Source organism: Acanthisitta chloris, unplaced genomic scaffold (assembly GCF_000695815.1).
Source record: "Acanthisitta chloris isolate BGI_N310 unplaced genomic scaffold, ASM69581v1 scaffold7160, whole genome shotgun sequence".
Taxonomy (NCBI): domain Eukaryota; kingdom Metazoa; phylum Chordata; class Aves; order Passeriformes; family Acanthisittidae; genus Acanthisitta; species Acanthisitta chloris.
In genome coordinates this window covers 430-22,416 of record NW_008650996.1, presented here as the reverse complement: position 1 = coordinate 22,416, position 21,987 = coordinate 430, and the positions used below count along the sequence as shown (strand labels likewise).

Genomic DNA, 21,987 nt, shown 5'->3' with positions numbered 1-21,987 from the left:
TCCCTAAACCTCAGGTTTTCAAAAATTAATTTGATCTAGTGCCACATTTAGACCATGACAGGGATTTTGGGCTTTTCCCCAAATAGTGAGAGATGAGCAAGCACTTGAGTCCAAATGTCATGATGTATGAATACATATGTATATGCACATATGAGTTCAGAATTCACATTCTGAAATAGCCATGTTAAAAAAAGAGATAGCTTCGACTTATTAAGACCCCTTAACTTTTGAACACAACATGCAAGTCTCATGCAGTATCCCAGACAGAACACTGACACTGATCCATAGCTGCAGCCATCCACGCACACTTCCCCTGCACACTCGTGGCATGACTGAGCCATGCTCAGAAGAACAGTGTCCAACTACCTCAACTAAGCCAGAGGCTCCAAGAAAATGGACTGCTGCCACAGATATACCTGAGGGTCACAGACCTAGAGGATAATGTGTTCAACATGTTATGCAGCCTCACACTTGATTCCAAAATGAGCAGAGTCAATTTGGGTACACAGCACTGACAGGCAGAAAGACACCTTGATAAATGGTTCTGTCTTACGCACTGGGTTTGGCCTGTGAGGTGTCAGTAAACACACGCTGTTGCACGTACATGAAATACAGAATGCAATCCATCAGGGATGCTGCATGGTATTGTGTAAATATAAAAAAATACTCCAGGTTCACAGTTTGCATTGTTTGTGAAGGCCTCGTAATGCATGAAGTAAAAAAAGACAAAACTTTAACAAAACTACCCCAGGATTTAGTTCTGTGACTTGTACTGGACAACAAGAAACAAACTACTCTTTTGGCAGGGATAAGTAGCAGTCAATTGGCACCATGATTTTTGGCAGATAATGAGGATGAGGTGCAGGGGAGCACACTATTGGCACAGGATTCTGGTAGGATGAGCTCCCTTTCTGGCAGACAATGCACAATTTAGGATCCAACAACACACTCACCATTCACATATCAGGCAATTAATTGAAAGGAACCCAGAGAAAGCAAAAGAAAGAGCAGGTAAGGAGTTAGATGTAATGAGCATTGCAATACTTTTAAAAGGACTGGTTTGCACTATAGAAATGTCTATGAACACATTCGCGGTTAAAATATTTTTTTCTCCTATCTTAAATTTCGATTTTTTTACTTCTAGATACTCTTGGACTTTGAAGAATCAAAGTGATATGGAAGAATTTCAAGCATCAAACTTTTCATTTGAGAAACAAGAATACAGCTTAAAAACCACATTTTAAATTATATTATCAGAGTACTCAAAACATACTGAGTAGTGACCTGGTCGTGTCTCACTGAAACATGAGCAAATATTGGATGGCTTTTGCAAGCATTAGAGATCCCCTTTGAACAGAGGGGACTTGTATCAGGGATACTGTGCTTGATTATGAGATACAGTACTAATTAGAGCTGTCCCAAGGCAGGGATCCTGTGTTACTCCAAAGACAGCACAGTAAATGTACCGTCATGGTTTAACCTCAAGCTGCAACCAGGACACCTACTCTGTGTCTTAAACATTTAAAATGGAAAGGTAAATACAGTAAATGCTTTTTTTCAAAGTTAAAAATTTAAGTAGCCAAATGAACAGCAGAAAACCATTACTTTAGGAAAAGAAACAAGGAAGGTTGAATGGGAAAGTCAAGAGAAGCAGAGACACTCCATAAAATACTTACTGCAGTTCTCCTGACAGTCTGGGTGACATCTTTGTAAGAAGATAAAACTAAACACCTTTAACTAAATTCCACTCTATACTTAAATACAGGCAATTACCAAATGAAAAAGTCTTGCATGCACCAATTAAGGGCAGAATAAGCAACAAGTCTATTTCACTTGATTTGTTTTTATGCATCTCGCTGCAATACATGTTCAGAGAAGCACCCAGACATGGCTTGAATGAACAAGGGATGGAAAAAACAACACAGTTGACTATGAGGACATAGAGTATAACACAGAATGAGAAGGAACACTATCTTTAGCAAAAAGAATGATGTGAAAAGACATTCTTGAAGGAACTAAGGGCAAAAATTGCCATGGTTCAACATTTGTTTATCTTGACAGGTATCACCTGGTAAAGGAGAGAATTATGGAAACAAAAAAGGGCAACATTGTGAGAAGAAAAATAAAAGATAGCAATAGAAAATCTGAACAACACAGGCATCAACCAAGACAAAACAAGTAGAAGAGAAACAGTGCATTCCACTGTCACAGAGTACAGAACTGTTATGGCAGCATTAGAAAGCAGGTAGAAACAGAGTTCGGGGTTTTGCAGTAACTGCAAAACTGGATAAAAATAAGTTGAGGAACATACAAACAAAAACCACTCAGCTACAACCTGTTTAATGTTAACTGTTAAACATTAAAAGCATTAACAACAACATCCAGCCAAATACATTTGAAAAGAAAGGAGATATAGAATGAAACTGAGAGGAGATACAGAATGAAACGAAAACAATAGCAGGCAGAGGTACAGAGAGAAGAGCGAAAATATTCCAACTAACTAAAGCTCACCTGAACATACTTTTTTCTGAACTATGATCTAAAAAAAATGGAAGATTGGAGCCTCGTCCTTTCCTACAGAACAGTTATCTGGGAGGCACAAGCATGGCTGAGAAGGGCATCAACACAACCAACTGGTTTATGTCAATTGCTTTGGTTGGTTAGGTTTTATGATTACAAAGAGGAAGGGCATATTTTAAAAGATAAAATATCATCCTTGCTATAGTAAAGACAGAATCTATTAAAAACCACACTGAACACTCCTAAAACGTTACAGAAAATGTACTTTACCTTAGCTTTTCCTTCAAGGGCTCCAGTTCCAGCATAAATTTTACTGACAGAATCACCATTCACAGACCACATGGATCGGAAAACTTCCTGAAAGCGAGTAACTAACTGAGGCTTCTCAGCTAATCCCAACACCTCCAGCTGTTTGGTTAGCATCTGCAACAGTCCAAGACAACATTTGCAAAAGAAGATCTTTAAATGTATCTTTAAACCTGGGGTTTGTATGCTTCATTCTGGACAAACTGACATCATGACATGCTTGAAAGGCTGTAACTTTAGCACCAGCACTGCATTTTCTTTTGAAGATAGGTAGCAATATAGGAAAATAATTACGTAGTTGACTTGTAAATATATTCATCTAAAACTGCAGTAAACTAAATAAAAAAGCTAATTTCAAGAGCTCTTAAAAATCTTTAAAACCTTGAGGTGTCCAATGTCAAGAAGAGGGAGCCTAAAATAATAAACATAGGATGACGTAGAGGAAAAATTCTGGAGGCTGGGCAGGAATTAACAAAAGTTACAGAAGGAAACTTGCAGACAAAATTAAGAAGAAATAAACGAGAAAAGCTTCAGAAATTGGGTGTTTGCTCTTGTGATTTCAGACAGTCATCCAGAGCTCAGCACTTGTTATCTCAAGTATCTATTGTGTCAAAAAAGGTAAGAATTTATGTATCCCGTTTAAATAGAACGCTGAAATTAAGAAAGCAGCCCTTCAGGATTTACCATTTCCCTTCTAATTAGTTAGTTTTATGCTTTCAGCTCTCATATTTCAGCTGAAATCAAAATTTAGTTCTCACCATGGAAAAATTGGGCACACTTGGTTTAAAAAAGAAAAGGTTTTATTTACCCAGTTCTTCAAAGGATAAGAAAGGAAGTAACAGAGCTGCAAAACTATGTGTGACATATATATAACTACTGTACACATTCAGAGGGTATAAAGATTTGTTCTTGTGCAATAGCAAGCTCCTGTGTTAAGGCAGCAGCAAAGCACAACACATTCCAGAATCAGACAAGTTTGTTCTACAACCAATGTGTTTTGCTGTCCTCACAGAAAATCCTCCTATAGATGCTAAAACAAGACCATTTTAGTTAAATAAAATTCAGAAAACAAAAGAATAATTATTTTCTTTAGTCTGATCTTGCAGCCCCCAAAATTTTTCATTTTTAAGCATGCTAAGGATCTTATCTTTAGGAGCCAAACTTTGTTAAGCTGAGTGGAGCTGTCAAAAGCTTTTCAGAGCCTACTATTTTACTCCATCAACTCCTCTCAGGTTCCCCCTGGGCCAGCCTGCAGGCCAGAACCCTTGTTTCAACAGCAAGCCAATATGCTGCAGCACAACCTGCCAGCAGGACTGAATCCCACAGTTCATTTCCAACTCCTCAATTCCTGTGTGGCCAAATCAGGATATCCTGCCATGAATTCACAGCACAGTGCTGTAAGAATAGGAACATACAGCACTGGCAGAAGCTGAGAACAGGAATCTCACATGCTGAAGAACTTAATTTAATGAACTAACCATGAAGGAAAGTTTTGTGTGAAGGACTACAAGGCTACTATCCCCAGCAACAGGCACTAGGGGATCCTGCTTGAGCAGGGAGGTTGGACAGCATGACCTCTGTGGTATCTTCCAGCCTTAACCGTTCCGTGACTCTGTGGTATGACCTTTTCTGCCTGCACCTTACCACACACAGAAACCTAACACCTAAAAAAGAATTAGTGTTTATCATAATGCTGCATGACTACTGTTTAATTACAACTACTGCAACCTGGTTCCACCAGAAGAAACACATCACACTAAAAATCCAACTGCCACCTACAAAACATGTTGATTCATCTTTCCTAGGGAAGGGAACACTACTTTCACAGCCTAACTGCCACAGAAGCACCAGGAGCAGTTGTGTAGCCGGACAAGGTTTTCCTACCTCCAAGCCAAAGAAAGCCTGCACGCTGTTTGTTCTATCCAGGCAGTCCAAGCAGTTGGTTCTGACAGTACCACTCTGAGACCTGTGCCAAAGACAACGAGAGACGACAGAGAAACAGCTGAAATAACTCATTTAGCACACATCTCCTCAACAAAGACACGGCCATGCAGCTCTGAACCAGAGCCGTGTCTCGCGGTACTGTCCGTGCGACGTTCCTGCTGCGGCAAGGCCGTTTCTGAACACGGCAGCCCCAGAGGGTGAGGGTCCCACAGCAGCAGTGCTCCCTGTACACACCTCGTTCATTTGCTGCACAGAGCATTAGTCCTTCTGCTTCAGTTTCTCGCAATTCTCCTTGCTTGCTTGGGTAAAGTGTTTTGCAGGATTAAGTTTGCTTTTCAAACAACTCAACTAACATTCTTCTCAAGAATCTCAGAGGGAAATAACAGCTCTCAGTTAAAACAAAAAGGGAATTTAAAATACTGAGACAGTTCTTGGATTTGTTTAACTAAACTAAGAATAACACAATTTTGTGATAAAACTAAAGCCAATTTCAACCCCTCATTAATTTCTCCTTCCTCCCCAAATAAAAATGAAAAATAAGCCTCTCCTCCTTAGCTGAATGGATGTTTGAGGCCCTTGGGCACTCAGAGCTGCTCCACTTCCCTTGGGAGAGACCCAGTAACTCCTGCTAGGAACTCTCGAAAGGATGTGTTAGGCAACATCCATATGCTGCTTGCTTGGCTAGGAGCACAAAATTCTGATGACTCTCCCAAGATGTACACTTATCCCTTGTCATTCCCACTACACACTTTGTCCCATTAAGTCAGTAGGGTTTCAGCACCTTTACTTGGGGATCTAACTATAAATCCTAGAGTTTTGAAGAACTTTCTCCAACATGTTTGGGAGTTTTTTGCATTACTCTCTCTGCATTCGATTTGAAATACAAAACAACTGTGTTAGGAAAAAAGCTTGACATTCCCCAAAGGAGATAGTCCAGGAACTCAAACGTAATTGCATTTTATATTAATGCAATTGGAGCTACCACAAGCCGCAGCCTACTTGGCTTTCAGTCCGTTGCCAGTCTTTGGTGCGTGACCATATCACTTGAATCTCCACCAAGACCAGACACTGTTCTCCCAATACGAGGTGTCATGCCACTTTTAAAGCTTTTTGAGAATGACTGGCAGCATTTTGAGGAGCAGATGAGATCTGAGCACCCTCCAACTAAATCTAATCTTATTAAGGCCTAATACAACCTATCCCTGGGGGATTTAATCCCACAGCCAGGCTAGAGCACAGACTGGCACTGGAATCCTCCTCTCCCACTGCACAAGGCACAGTCCCCTCATCACTCAGCAACTCACTTTCTCAGGGAGAACCTCACTCAGCAGTTTGCTCTGGTATTAATTAAAAGGTGGAAGGGTGTGCAAGTAACAAGAGCAGAAATTTTGCCTGTTTCTAGCCTTGCTTACCTTTTCATGCTGAGATAAGCACAGCCTTTCCTCTAGGAATAAGGAGAGAAGTACAGAGCAGGGCAGAACACATGCATCTCATTCCTACTTTGAGAGAAAGGAATCTCTCAAACGAGGGATCCAGGTGCAAACAGAGCTAGAAAAAGACTGCACTGAAATGAGCATTTACAATGCACAGAAAATGGTGCTCTCCATCACTGAGGGAAACACACAGAACTTTATACAGGAAGATGCAAAAATAGTCATTCTTTAATCCCATGTGGGTACACCTAAAAAAAAAGGACAATTGCCCATTTTCACTAAATCATGAAGTCAAAGGCCTGACATTAATTCTTGCCCCATCAATGTCTCAGAGAGGTTTTCCTTTAAGATTTTTAGAGCATACTCAGAATGAGACAAAACTTTACTATTTCAGCTGTTAAGCACCATGTTGGATACAATCAAAACACAGTAATAGGAGTAACACTTTTTTCTCTTATCTTCTTCCTAAGGGGTGAAATGCATCCCAGCACCACAATTTAACTTGAGGAGAAAAACGAAACTTAGACACACAAACCTTTTCACCTCCTTTCCATCAAAATAAAAAAATCCACACTCTAAGAATTTCTGGACTTGAGGTTTAAGCACACTGTGTAGTTTTTCCGCCTTTCCACCTTTAACCATCTGATGATAGTCGAAGTTCACCATTTTGATATCAGCTGAATGCTCAGATGCTTTCAAATGGCTCTGATGTTGTAAAAAGAGAGTAAAAGAATATAAATATGCTGGTATCTGCATATACAGTTGTATGACCTAAACAACAGGCTAAAATATTTTACAAGCTGTTTTATTAGCTATCTTTTGTATTACATGCTTTCTCTTAGGTAAAACAAAACCATTTTGAACACTATTGTTTAACAGATCACTCAGAACAGACTAATACTTCACTTGTATTTTGGGGTTTTTTTCTTGTCACAATCAAAGTCAGGTTCTCTCATTACTATCCCAGGGGTCACACCAAGGCAGCCTACAGCCCCTTCTACTGTTAAAATGCTTCAATTTGCAAAAGGCTGTTGCAGTGAAACCCTCTTCACTAACAGCCACCACTTTACACACATCTGCCAGCAATGGGGACTGAGGAAACACTGCACGAACTACTTGGAAAACAAAAAACCAACAAGTTATTTAGGTTGCTGTGGAGGGTGGATTAAGCACAACTCTCCCTAATATTCCCTGAAAAATCCTGAAGTGCTCACACAACATTCACTGGCAAAGCATGGGGTGTCAATATGCATCTGGAAATACTTCTGTTTCCTCTCAGGAGAGCTGGATACAATTACCCTAGTGAACACACCAGGATATTCAACCACCATAATACAAGGGGAAAAGGGAAAAAGGAGAGGGAAATAACAGATGGATACTGACATGTTCTCTGGCGTCAGACAGAACTCCTCAAACTGTCAGTGTTTGTGGACTGCAACGTGACAATTATTTTAATCTAACCAGTGGGAATTAATCAAAGCGACCGCTTATAGTTCACATCTTCTGAGCAAACATTTCCTTTCAATCACGAAGCAGCCTTCATTTTAAATTGATAAAATAATTTGTGATTTTTAAAAAATACTAAGGAATATATCCATTAATTTCAAGAGAAATAGCTTTAAAAGAAACATTGCCCTATCAAATATCAAGCAGTATTATTTATTTATTCACAATTTTATAGGGTAAAAAAGATCTGTGCTTTCAATAAGACGCTACTAAGCATGAAACATGAAAATAACTGAAAATTCCACCCTATGTTGCTAATTTTTCAGTACAGTAACCAATCTGAACAGAATCAAACAAATTGTATGGAGAGGATTTAACAATTCATTTCACATTATGTACCTTAAGCAGTGTTATGATAAACATAGTTTTAACTCCAGTGGCAGCTGCTGCAGAGCACATTCAGTTTTAAAAGGCTATTTAAAAGCTTAACTGCAACCAAGCAAACCCCAAGGACGTACACTGTGAGAGAACTGTCATACTCACCTGAAACGCTTTGCTGAGCATGTGCTCCCCTTCTTTTGCCCCAAGTAAATTTACAATGATTTGCTTGCCATATAAATTTTTGAGAGTCTGGAAATGCCTGTTAACAGAGGAAAAAATCCACTGTTATCTTCTGGCATGCAGGGAACGAACAAGAACACCTGTAACACTGACTGAGATGCTGCAAAGCATTTCACTCTTCGCTTTCTTCACACTTTTTAATAAAGCATTTAGAGGCACAAGCAATCCCCGTTCAGCTTTGCTGAATCCCATGCTTGGATAGACAAAGCCTCCCATTTGGAATAACCTATCCCATCTCTCTGATGCAGCACTCATCAGAGGTTTGTAGTGCATTAATACAAATTTAAGACATTCTTTCACCTGTCAAAAGCTGGTGCATTGGCTTCAAACCCCCTCGACATTCTGACACGATGGGATCCCACCTGTGACATGAAGGTTACATTGAATTATTTCTCATTACACACTCGATTAATCATTCTTTAAAAACCTCTTTTCATCCTAAATATGGCCTAAAAATTCATTTCACTTCCTAAATGAAATCTCAAAAATTATTCTGCTTCCTATGGTGTGCATTCTTTATATAGGCTTTTCTTAAATTGCCTTTTTTTCTAACAAACCACTCTTGTAATTTAAATATACTTAGTCATATCATCTAATTACTTCTTGTTTTGAGTAAAAGGCATGTAAATGTCTCATCAGTTCTACTGCAAAATGATATGTCTGAAGACATAGCATCCCTGTGAGGCATGAACTTTTTTTAACCTTCCCTGTAAAAATTATGTCACAGTAAAAGTTGCTGATAAAATCCCTTCTACAAGAAAACTGGGATGAAAGTATATTACAGTAACTCTTGATCCACATTGACTTCTTGAAAAGACTTCTCATCAAGAACAATTCAGAAGAAAACAGTCTCTTTGGATGCACTTTGATAACCTATTTAAAACAGGAAAACCTCAGAACTACAAGGAGAAAACATCTCAAAGGCAATGGACATTCAAATCTTGTGCAAAGTAGCACCAAGGGATTGAGAGGAGCAGGCTTGGTGAGTCACACAACAGCACCAACCTGTGCCCAAGGGATCACCTCATCCTGACAGGTAACTGTGCAGAAAAGCCTAAAGGCTACTAGAAGGTGTTTTAAAAGACACGAATAAGAATTATCTGCAGAATTGAATCTATCCCCCTGCTTACCTGCAGGCCTGGCTGTTCCCAAAATAATGGAACAGATCCTCGAATCTGTATGAAAGATGACACGGAGTCATCTAAATATATCACCTTTTAAGGAAAAATACCAAAAACATAGTATTAATAGGTATCACAGTGTAAGGTTTTAGTTTTCTTAGCCTCAACTAAATACGGAGGAAATAAAATACACTGACATATTACATATTCCAAATTACAAGCTAAAATACTGTGTTCCCTAGACTTCTCTCTCTATCACCTCTGAACAGTTCCAAAGAGAACTGTGGCACTCTCATGCTCCCTCACAGAATCATACTTCACAAAGACAGTGAGCTTCTATTTCGGCCTGAAGAACTCCTGTGTTACAAGTAAGATGCTTTAAACAATTTGTTAAGATTTTCCCACAGGAACAGTTAAAATGTACACCAATGCCTAGAAAATAATCACACAGACTGCTCAGAACACCTGCATAGATTTTCAGCACCAGAATCCAATAGGTGATGGTCTATTACAGAAAATGACAACTGAAGTGGAATAACACGCTACAGCCATTTAGTGACACTGGCATGACCAGGAAACCTGGGCAGAGAAGGTGTAGCAGCAGTGTTCTGACTAAACTCCTGAAACTGGAGGTGTACAAGCAGAGCCTTTCCTGGATAAAGTCCTCCTTTTAGTCACCTGGGTTCAGAAAAGAATCAGCGAGTCACCTGAAGAAAGCTACTCACAGAACAAGGTTGCAGGAACACCACCTGGGGAACTAGCGTATCACGAGAAGGGAGCAAAGAAAGGCCAGCAAAGAATGATTCAACAGCTCCTTGCATTTCTGTGTAACAAGGGCAGAGTTATGCAATCCAATGCAGCAGAATTACAGTGGCTTTACAAACTGCCTTCCAGGGGACTAAGTGACCAAGGAGTGCTTTTACCTTTCCTGGACCACAAGGTACCAACATCACAGTATTTCCCAAAAACCTCTTCTGCTTGTTTGCAATGTCTTCTACTACATTAGTTCAGGCCAAAAGAAGCTCACTTTCCCCTACAGCTCAAGGGAAGCACAGCCACTCACAGCAGTTCAGGTCATGGGTAACAGCTTCTTAAGCTACTACAACTCAGACCCATGCGTGCCCTTACCCTAAGCTACACTAAAAACCAAGATCATCAAATTATGTAACCTACTTAGATTCCTTATTTAGCATCCAAGGAACGATTCCGACACCAGTTGGTTACAGGCTTGACTTGTGATTTGTTGATTTAGAGCAGAAGTCTAACCACACACATGCTTACACTGGCTTGGTCAGCCCAGCAATGTGCTCTGCAGCGGAACATACCTGCTCTGTTTCAACAAAATTAGCCACATGACCATCGTCATTGGTGCCCCGGACGTTAAACCTGGTGCCGGCGCGTTCACAGCTCAGACGGGAGATGAGGCAAGCCTTGGCCTGCTTGTGAGCCGCATAAATTGTCCTGATCTCCACTCCCCCACACATGAGGCGCAACAGCCAGTCATCACAGTTCACACCATAGTGCTTCAGATGTAAATGCAGGGACTGGTTCCTAGCAGGGAAAAAAAATAATCATTAAATCACTGGAAGGAAATAAGATCCAGGTCAAACTGCTAAGCCAGCTCTTAACTCCTCACATTTTACACCTACTTCCATAAAATAAGAACAGGAAAATAAGCATGTTACAGTTTTGTGACGTAACTCTTATTTAAACATACCTGAAATAGCAGAGTTTACAAGAGAAGAGCTTAAACATTTGCACAATAAGAATGTGGGGTGAAGCTATGAATTTTAATGACAGTAATAAAATAACCCTTACAGCCCCTGCTCTTCACCCACCAAAAACCAAGCCTGTCTATATCTCTCTGCTCAGCCTTGCTTTGGGAAGCCAGAGATAACAGACTCTGGGAAATGTGAGCCAGACTTCCAATGACAGGGCTGCTTTTTGGGGTGGGTAAAGCACCATTCAATTTCACACCACCACAAAATAGAGCTAGAAACCAATTCCTGTCAATATACATTGATCATTTCCATGCTATGTCACCATAATGCATCACTTCTCAAACAAGCTCCCAGGAATACATTCGCAGCCAACCGATTCTCAAATTTCTGTAAATATCAATTTCAAGTTTAAGTGTTGGTACATTACATACTGCATATATCATTCTCTAATACCAACTGCTGCTCAAATGAAAGAAAGATCCACAGTCTGAATACACCTGTGCATTTAGTAGCACTAATCAACACCGTATTAAGTAAATAAGACTAAAGTTTGTGAGGGGTTTGTGAGTTTTTTTGCTTCACAGTCCCACTCTAGTGGGACCTGGCTTATGATCTCCTTTGGAAACAGTCACTTGTATCAAAATGAAACAAAGTTTCATTACTTTGTCTTACACTTCGATCTTATTAGATTCCTCTAATCTAATAGTGGCAAAAAGTAGAGAAGCATTGGCTCACATACCAGTGCTAGTTTGGTGTCTTGTATTCTGGACAGAAGAGGGGGTAGGATGTAGCTTTCCACCTAGCCTAACAGCACACTGACAAGTCTTCAGCACCCTTCCAAGGCTCATGGACATGCAGACCCTCTTTAACAAAGACTGAAAAGAAGGGAGCAGAATTTCTGACGTGACAGTGTGCATTTCCAGCATTATTTCAGCTGCTTATTGGCAGGAACAGCAGTGCTCCTTTTACCAAGAATCCTGTGTGTGAAAACCTATACATTATTCAAAAATATCCACTGAAAGGGTAGTAAGCTCAGCAGCCAGGCAAAGTGCACTTTGTAGCAGAGCCTATCTGCTGTGTCAACAACACCAGCAATGTCAGAATTATCTGTGCAATAAAACTTAAAATGCCTTCATATGTTGGAAACCACTTGGAAGCTATATATAAACACCACACCGTTTTAGAATCCAGAATGTTCAAAACACTAAGTTTCTTCTTTAAAGCTTCAGTAGTACACTCATTTAAAACACCTGCACATTTGATAAAGAATTAAGAGATGCCAAGGCTGAACATCAGGACAAGTGTTCGGATCAAAGTCCAATACAAGCAGTGAAAATCTGTGTCCTCCGATTAAGAAACTCCAAGTGGCCATGGGAATATCCTATCATTAAGGGGTAATGTACTTATACCCCTTAAAGTAATGTTCTTCTGTCTCATGCAGATTTGTGGGAGAAAGGTGTACATGTAAGAGCTGGTGAAGACAAGGACAAACACTTGCCGGAGATTCACTTGCAGATGGATACATGACTCTATCTAACGCCTGCTGAAACAATTATGAACTCACCAGAAAAACCTATTGTCAGTGGTGTGCTCCTGCATGCTGCGGTGAGCACTGAGACTCAGATCTAAACTGACACCAGTTGCAGACCAGGCAAAATAAAAGTTTCCTGAGTTCAAAACTTTGCGCACTTCGGAAATTCGATCCTCATCTGTCGGATCGATTCGCAGCGACACAAACTCAGTGGAGGTGACTCGGAAAACTTCAGAGTCCTGAATCTTCCCCACAGACATGCATCCTGTTACTAGAACCAGGTAATGCAACAGTGTGTCCCCTGTAAAACAAGAAAGGGCACAGGTAAGAGAACGGCTCTTAGCGCAGTGGGATGTCGATGCGTTTATATGCATAAAGGCACACGGGCCCACCCCAGTTTGCCTGATAAAAGCACAAAAGGAACCAACATCAGGAACACAATCCAAATTCTACAGATGAAGAGGAAATGCGAACAGGAGAAACTACTCTGCAAAGAGCAGGGATTGCGAAAACAACGGAAGTTATTTCTGTCCACTCCCTTATTCCTGGGAGTGCTCCAAACTTGTAAGTTACCCTAAAACGAACAAAAAAACCAAAACTCAAATACAAAAACCAAGCCCAGTTCCTGTTCTGAAGGTCCTGTGCAATGCAGCTTTACAGGAGCAGCACGGTTTTCTTCCGCAAATGAAAAATTAAGGTTTTACACATTTGACTCACCAAGGTTTAATCTTAATACACCCAAGAGCCCATAGGCATCCATTACTTTGGAGTAGGTGTTCTTGATTGTGTCTTTTTCTGCAGAGGCTGTGGAGAGAAAACATAAGGTTTGATGATGCAAAAGACCCTATGCTGTGGCAGGGAGAATGAGCCACTCCACACTGAAAACCCAGGAGATTACAAAAGCAGTGCTTAAGTGACACTTCTGGAGAGATATCAAAATGTATGAGCATATGGCACTTCATAATGGAAAAGGAGGACTGGATTTGATGACAAAGTAGGATCATGCTATGTTTTTAAGCCACAAAAAAAAGACTTGCAAAAACTTAAGTGATATTAAAGGAGAATGGTAGCATTTTAAACAGCATCTTCTCTTAATATAAAAAGCATCTACAACACAGGCAAGTAAGGGAGAATGCTCTCTCGTCATTAAAATTAGAGTAGTGCTAAATGCTGCTTCTTTTTGTGGAAAAAAAATGATCCTTTTTCTCCAGGAATAAACCTGTGATGTGGCCCTATTATCTCCAGATAAGTAAACAAGATTATCACGAGTGCATTTTTATTACTTTTAGATACATTCCAAGCAAATCAAAACTCCTGCAGGTCCACAAAAAATGGTATGTAAAAGCCATGTCTTATATCAGGAAAACATGATTTTCATAGGCAGTTTTGGAAAAAATAACTGTAATATTTTAGAATAAATTAAAGTATATCTACCACTATTCACCTAGGAGTTAGGGTACACTTTAGCCCTCTCATGAGCACCCAAAAAGCCAGGCCACAAGCCTGGCTGCAGAGCCAGGTGAGAGATGCTGCAGGATCCCACCAGTTCTGAACTTTTGCTCATCACTCAGGCTGCACTGAAAAGGCAGAGACTGACAATTGCAGCTGTGCCATTGGATCCTCAGTGATCAAGATTTCTGGGTCGTCACAGATCAGCACCTTCTCCCTCCTCAGAAATCATCTGCTAAGTAATTTTCACTTTGACACTTAAACAGACTTTGACATGAAGAGGAAATCAAAATGCTGATTGCCCTGGCAGTCTGTTGTGCTCTCTCTCGCATTAGCGATTTGCTATTTAACACAAAAAACTCTATGTTATTTAGAATTGCTCTTCCCAATGAGCATTCCCCAAGCTCAGCAGAGCCCTGCCTGTGCACAAACCTATCCCTTCTGTTCAAATACCTACAGGCTCTCTTATTAAAGTGGATCAGAAAATCAAATATAGACAAAACAATTATTTAACCACAGCTTGAAATCTAGCCTCAGTCAACGGTTTCTTAAGTGGATTTTAAAACTTTCTTTACCTATTTGCACTGATATGCTGTGTTTCTGTAATACAGACGCTAAGGATAAGAGTTACAGCAGCTGATAATTTCCAAAGTCCTCGCCCACAGTAAGTGTTAGGAACTCACAGCCCACCTAAACACATCTTGTCAGCACCAGCAAATCAGCTTCTTCTTAACCAGATCACCACCAGGCTGGAAAGAACTTCTGAACTTCAAAACCTGGTTCTTTCCATCCCTTTTTCAGCAACAATTTAATGTCGTCAGCATATTCTCCTAAACTCAACTTCTGGTAACCAGAGAGCTGCCACATTCTTCCTCCACACTTCAAATTGTTAATGAAAGACGAGGTTTAGTTTCAAACTTCTTGCAGGGTTTTTCTTAAAGGTGCCTGTCAGTATTTAATGACATTTCAGAACAATGGTTTTCCTGTTTACTATGGATTTATTCTCTTTTTCCACTGCAGAGAACACTGGTTATGCTTGCTAAGCCCTAACAAGTAAATGCCCAAAGTAAATTAAATAACATGGGCTTTGCAAATTCAGGCCAACTAAAAAGGCCACTGCTAAAAAAGTTGCAAAGGGCAGAAAAACCAACCAAACTAATAGAAACAGAAAATCTGTAGCCACAAGAGCCCTTCCAACTTTGATTTGAGCTCCGTATCTTGCATAAATGCAGCTAACATAAATATGCACTCAGAAAAACATACAGTCCAACAAATTAATGAACCTGCTATTTATTTGTCTTTAAACAGCTGGAAGTAAGAAAACACAGTTAAGGCTGTCTGAAAAAAACAAAAACAACACTGTCAGTCTACTAAGAATAAAGTAAGACATGCAACTTCTAAAGACAGAAATTACCCGCTGGAATGACAACCTTTACCCATTACACAGCAATTTGAAGTGTTTATATTACACTGCAGAGGAACACTAGAGAGCAGACAATCCAAGCATGCATCTATCTGTATATAAACGTGGACACAAAGCATCATGAGGCAGTATTTCTTCTATTACTCTGTGTCAGTTCAGATGATAAGCAAAATGGAAATTAAGTAGCTTCTGCTTAACCCACTGCAATAATAAGATTCAAGCTGTTTATTCTCTAAATAATGATAGAATCATTTAGGTTGGAAAAGTTCTGTAAGATCATCGAGCCCTACCGCAAACTTAGCACTGCTACGTTTACCACTAACCATGTCCCCAAGTGCCACATCCACATGATTTTTAAACCCCTCCGGGGATGGGGACTCCACCACTGCCCTGGGCAAAACTGAGACACGCAAGTATGAAAACAAAGCTGACCAACCTAAGAGCCTACAAGCACTTCCTTTCCATCAGACTTAGGCATTATGACCTAGTCACATGTTCTCTACTGAAAACCAAACTTTACAGCACCAATAATCTCCCAAGATGCTCTAATACTGAATGCTTCAATTAAAATACAGTTATTTCACATGGAAGCCAATTGCTGCAATTTTTGCCTGTACAATTCCCAACATGACAGTTTTGAATTTAAATATGTGCCAGCATGCAAAAAAGCTACCAAATAATCTGAAACGTAGACTTGCTAATTAGCTGTTCTAAATGATGTCTAAGGAACCCCGGAAGTATGCTAACCAGGCTTCCTGAGAGACATTTAATGAGCAGGAGCTATCGCTGTCCAGGAGGGCAAAACCAAGACTTTTATTATCACATAAGAAATGAAAACTTACTGGATGGAAAATAGAACATCCATAAAGAGAATTATTTGTTAAAACACGGAAAGGGCCGTGGAGCACATGCAGAACAGTCTTTACTATTGCTGTAAAGCCTCTGTTGTAATTAACTTTTTGTATCTTGAGAACTGTGGACCAAATCCTTGCAGATCCACTGTGCCATTCCAAGGGGTCAAGGCCCAGGCAAGAGTCACTGTACTTATACTTTTCCAAGTGTGCTAGGCTAGCACGTGTCGTCTTTGTTAAACCATGGAATTTTGATGGAAATGCCTGGAAAGCAATGAGCAGAACATCTTCCCAGCAGATAGGAAAGGACGGTGAATTCCAGCAGAATCCTTGGAAAGGCACCTGATGATAGGAAGACAGGTTACGTCCTCCTCCACCAACACAACTGCCCTTGGCATCCACTGTGGCTGTTGCTTCCCTGCAGCTTCTTAGGTGCTTTAAGACACTGTTCTGTGGGAAGGTGGAGCCCGGAAGACAACACTTAGTCAAAGCAGCAATGAAGACAGGAAGGTGAAGTTGTATTCTGCCTTTGTATCCTACTCCCTTCAAACTGGATGCAGATGAACACAGTATTACATCAAAACAAAAATAAAAACTTGTTTCTACCACAACCTGCATTTGACCTTTCCTCTTTAACATAAAGACACACTTTCCAGAGGATGAATCACTGCTCGAAGAATTTTAAATCCTATTATTATTGCACCTTTATATATGCATGTAAAACAGGACAATATTTATATGAAGCTCATTTTATAGGATCCCATCATGAAATACCAAATGTGATTATTTGTTTTGAAACATTCTGCTTCCCAAATTAAGGAGATATGTTTCCACTCAAAACCTCTGGTTGTGAGCATACAGAAAGTCACCCCCCTTAATAATTATATCCATACAACAGGTGCTCATCAAATTAATCTGTCAGTATGTTGCTTTGCTGGGTGTCTAGACTTCCTCAAGCATCATGTTAACCTAACATCTCTTGCAAAATTATTATATCCCACCTGCTTCCCCCTTTCCTCCCTCCCCAGAATGCAGTGTGGAAGACTTTTCTAAAGAAGTGACATGAGTAGCAATGTTAAACCTGACTATGAACACCAGGATGCCTGCTGCACACAGGTTATTACAGCCCTTACTTCAGCTCTACAGAGAGCTCAGGGTGGGCACAGTGCCTCTTCCTGTTCAGAGCTGCTCTCCTCTCAGCTGTACCATGAGACTGAAGTCAAAGGACCTGCATGAAGCTCCTGCTCTCTCCTCTCCTGGCTCTGTGTTTTCCCAGACGACAGAACATTCTTCTTTACTCAAGGCAGGCAACAGGAGTAACGACATCCCACTCCTTTTGGGATGACTCACCAGAAGGAACAGGGAGAGAGAACATGCTCCTGTCCAGTCAATGAAATCTTTACAGGTAAGATATCCAATTAGAGAGTCCCATTTCAAAGAATAAATACACTATTTCATATGTCAAATAAGAAAAACAGATCCGTGACATCTGCCCACTAAATTCTAAACAAATGAGCAATAAAGCCGATGGTATTTAAAACCAAGCACCCTCAGAATGCCTTGAGAAGAAAACTAGCAGGATCCCCTCAGACTGCAGTATCTTGGGCTGACCCAACACTAGGAGTCTGTCAATAAAAGAGGTATTAAATGCATAAAGGCAAGCAAAGTATTGCTCAGATGTTTTGGTCACAGCAACATTAGCTAATCCACACAGAAAACTTCCAGCAGAAGCATGGCCTGGGCTGCTCCCACAGTCAGACTGAATGATTACACAACCACAGCCTCTGAACTACCCCTCTGACCCTCCCCCTTGCTTCCCTCTGACTTTGGTGTCTGGACTAACAGACTCAGTGCACACTGAAAACAGCACACACTGACAATCACGCAACATCTGAGCTGTACAGCATTTCATGCAGAGGCCTAACTAAATCCTCTGAATCATCTTGCAGTGCCTCACAGTGTACAAGGGATGAAGGGTAATGCAGTTATCCTTCCCTCAGCAAAATGACAGATGTGCTCCCTTTCAGATGACATTTAAAGGATCAGTAAGCTTTCATTCCTTTCCTCTAACCCATTTCAAAGCCAAATTTCTAAACATGGATATTCCAGAAGGTACAGTTCACTAAGGCTCTCAGAACCACATGAATCAGTTTCGAAGGTAAACTGTATTTCACTAGGCTGTGCATATATTATACATTCTACATACAGCTAAGAACTATGACCAGGTATAGGGCTGAATATCTTATTCCATCCCCAGTATTTATAGAAGTATTTGGAAAAATATCTGTTTGAGATTAGTATTGCCAATTTTTGCAGTCTAAAAAGTGTTAGCACCACCAGCAACAAGCACAAATTTCTAGCAGCTTAAGGCAATGCTCTTCTGGATTTAAATCAATACATACTTGATTTGACTGTTTTTCTATCTATACACACAGATTTTACAACGATGTGGGAAATCTTCCCCAAGGGACAGTCTTTCATGAACTTTGTCTTTCAAATTTGTACCTATACCCAAAAGTCTGTAAGGCTACAGACAGGAATCTTCTGACTGGGTTCTGTGGCATGACTAGAGATGGAGAAGCAGCATGATACTAACCTTCCCCAAGCACTAATAATTATACTCCAAAGATGTATTAAAACGAACCAGATGGGAACAGCAAGCAGAAAAAGAGGAAAAAAAAATCCTGAGCTAGGGAACTCCTGGGCTTTTTCTGTTGTCAGTTTAAGACCGTGAACTTCCAACCATTAACAAAAGTTTCAGTCCCTAAAGAATTCAGGTGCAAAGAGGGAATTCAAGCAAAATGTCACTTCTAAATATTCACTGGGACACTATGCCCATGTAGCAGATATAAAAAGTCTAAGCAGCTTCCTGATTAGGGTTACCAAAACCAAAACTCAGTGTGATTACCTCCAGCTGAGTATGAACCTTTGCTATGTTGGGACCTACCAATTAGAATTCCAAGGACAACACTTTACAGATTATTAACATGCCTCACCAAGTACAGAACCCAGGAGGAGAGAGGCTTTGCACCTTCCTTCAGGTCCTGCTTCCTCTGTTTGGCAACAACATGAGGTACAGAAGAGGGCGAGAACTTTGACATGGCTTTTAATTTTCAGGGTAGAGCATTTATCCAGGTGCCTGCAGCATATCCCAGCAGGAAAAACGATTAACTTGCTGCCCTTTTCGAGCATAGCTTTTGGGATTAAATAATTTTTCAAGAATTGGCTCTTAAGTAGCTTAAGCACGTTCTGCATTGACTATACCAAAATAACATTTTCCACAAATCTTCAAAGCATTTTACTTGCACTAAACCTGTTCACTAGCTTTATGACTGGACACTTCCAGTCCACACGACACAGTGCCTAGGAACACTGCTATCAAAACCAAGGAGATTACTTAAATACATAGCAAGAAGAAACAGTACCAGGAAAAAAAAAAAGAAGCTATTTCAAAACTAGGAGAGGAGCAGCCATTGTTTCCCACCTGGGCCATCACTAAGTCACAGCTACCATGTCAATCACTGCCAGGCCTCTAACAGGTACTGGCAGCTTGCTCTAATCACACATAAAGATGCAGATTAAGCTGTGTGCTGGAGAGCACTTGTTCACACACCCGTCCTGTACAGGTGACTCTATGGCCAGGCTTCTAAGTACCTTACACAGGACACAGGGCCAGCCAGGTGCCTCAGAAAGAGACCCTGACACTGCCGAGGAGAACACGCACAGAAGAGAACCAACTGCAAACATCAAAGAAAGGAAACATCTTAAGTCCCACTCTCCTTTGGAAACAGGTGCACCTCTCTAGTCCTGAGCCTTGCCAGAGAGCACACTTCCCATTCAGCCTGCTCCACCATCCCAAAACCAGAGCAACCTCCTGAAAAGTGCTTCTTGGAGGCCACTCAGCCTACAGGCAGTAAATCAAACCTCCCATTTCCTGATGGGATGCTCAGAATAGCCAGGCTAGAAAACCACAAACAGGCATCAAAAAGCTATTGACTAAAGAGAAAACTACTTCCACAGTATGAAAACATTCGACAAAGAGTAAAACACAAGCTTAGAAACCCTCTGCAACCAGCTCCTCTGACTTCCTGAAGAATACAAAGCAAATTCTATTTTAAGAGGCTTCACCGTTCTCTTCTGCACTTCTCATTCTAGTGTCCTCCAATAAAAAGGGGGGGGGCACCAAAAAGAATTTAAGGGACACATTTAATGAATTTATCACTTAAAACATGTAAAAATAACTTTACAATGCAAGACACCTTGCTCCAAATATTACTCATTTTATTACAAGACAAATCAATACAAAGTCTTGAGACAGGTTAAAAATACAGGGACAAAATAAAGCTAAAAATCAAAAAGCCATCAAAAATGATACAGAATCAGATAAAACCAAATGAACATGATATACCATTTAAGATTATATATTTTATTATGAAATACAACACAGAGAATTAGCTTGTCAATGAATTATCACGTGTTCAAAAGAAGGTTGTTCAGAACCAAGGAAATAAGCAGATGTTGTTGAATTAGAAGATTTAGGAGACATGAAAATATACGTGCATGATGAAATGTAATTAAATGTGTCAAATTCTCTCTCGACAAATGAAGATAAGCAAATGTCTCTTTTCCTTTTCTCATTTAAATCAGAAGCCTCTCCAGCAGCAAACAGGAAAACAGAATAGTTGCTTCTTTATATTCCACAAATAAACAGCTTACACAATGTCAAGTCTGGCACCTTTCTACACTGTAGTTATCAAAACAGATCGACTTACAGAGGACAGCCACAGCTCCGGATTCAAACATGAGACATTCTTCTCTGTTCCTGGTTTCCACGATCACACTGAAGGGAAGTGGATCCAGCTTGTGATAGACACGGTATCCTTTACTGAAAGCCATTTTGCCTCGATCACAGGCAGCCCTGTCCAGCACAAGATGATGTTAGTGAAACCTTCCTCTGCTTCCAGATATCTCCTGCAAAGCAGGTCTGACCCACATCCTTTCCTAGGGATATTAGATGTTTAACAAAAGCAACAAAAAGACCTGCTTGTCCTTTCTACCTCATGAGACTTATCTCATGCCCCAAAACAAATATAGGGATTATCTAAAGACAACATAACAACATTGTAATACCAGAATTACCCGGAGAAACCCCTTTCAAAATAATGTGGGGTTTTTTTTCAAAAGCTTCTTGGAGACAATAAGAATTTCATAGAATCCCAGTCTGGTTTGGGTTGGAAGGGACCTTAAAGCTCAACCAGTCGACCCCCCCACCCTGCCATGGGCAGGGACACTTTCCACCAGACCAGATCGCTCCAAGCCCCATCCAACCAGGCCTCGAACACTTCCAGGGATGGGGCAGCCACAGCTGCTCTGGGCATCCTGTGCCAGAGCCTCACCAGCCTCACAGGGAGGAATTCCTCCCCACAATCCAATCCAAAGCTACTCTGTTTCAGTTTAAAGCAATTTCTTTCACAACCCTTAACAAATAGGATTTCTTCTTAGGAAAAAAAACCCTCAAACAGGGTTTGCCAGCCACCACCGACAACATGGAAGAATCCTAAACTAATGTCAGGAGCAGAAGGCCAGAAGCCTGTGAAGGCTTCAATTTTTAGACCTGTTTT

General features: G+C 40.5%; 1 protein-coding gene across 1 annotated transcript in view; it reads right to left on the bottom strand.

Annotated features, from left to right (window-relative positions):
• SYNJ1 (synaptojanin 1) overlaps positions 1-21,262 on the bottom strand; it is a 52,363-nt gene extending 31,101 nt beyond the window's left edge. The window contains exons 1-10 of the mRNA XM_009071215.1: positions 21,139-21,262; positions 13,361-13,447; positions 12,677-12,944; positions 10,717-10,942; positions 9,401-9,484; positions 8,571-8,632; positions 8,193-8,289; positions 6,739-6,908; positions 4,711-4,792; positions 2,791-2,943 (exon numbers count right to left, since the gene is read on the bottom strand). Coding sequence (XP_009069463.1) covers positions 2,791-2,943; positions 4,711-4,792; positions 6,739-6,908; positions 8,193-8,289; positions 8,571-8,632; positions 9,401-9,484; positions 10,717-10,942; positions 12,677-12,944; positions 13,361-13,447; positions 21,139-21,262 — 1,353 coding nt within the window. The remainder of the gene's footprint in view (positions 1-2,790; positions 2,944-4,710; positions 4,793-6,738; positions 6,909-8,192; positions 8,290-8,570; positions 8,633-9,400; positions 9,485-10,716; positions 10,943-12,676; positions 12,945-13,360; positions 13,448-21,138) is intronic.
• Positions 21,263-21,987: the final 725 nt, after the last annotated feature.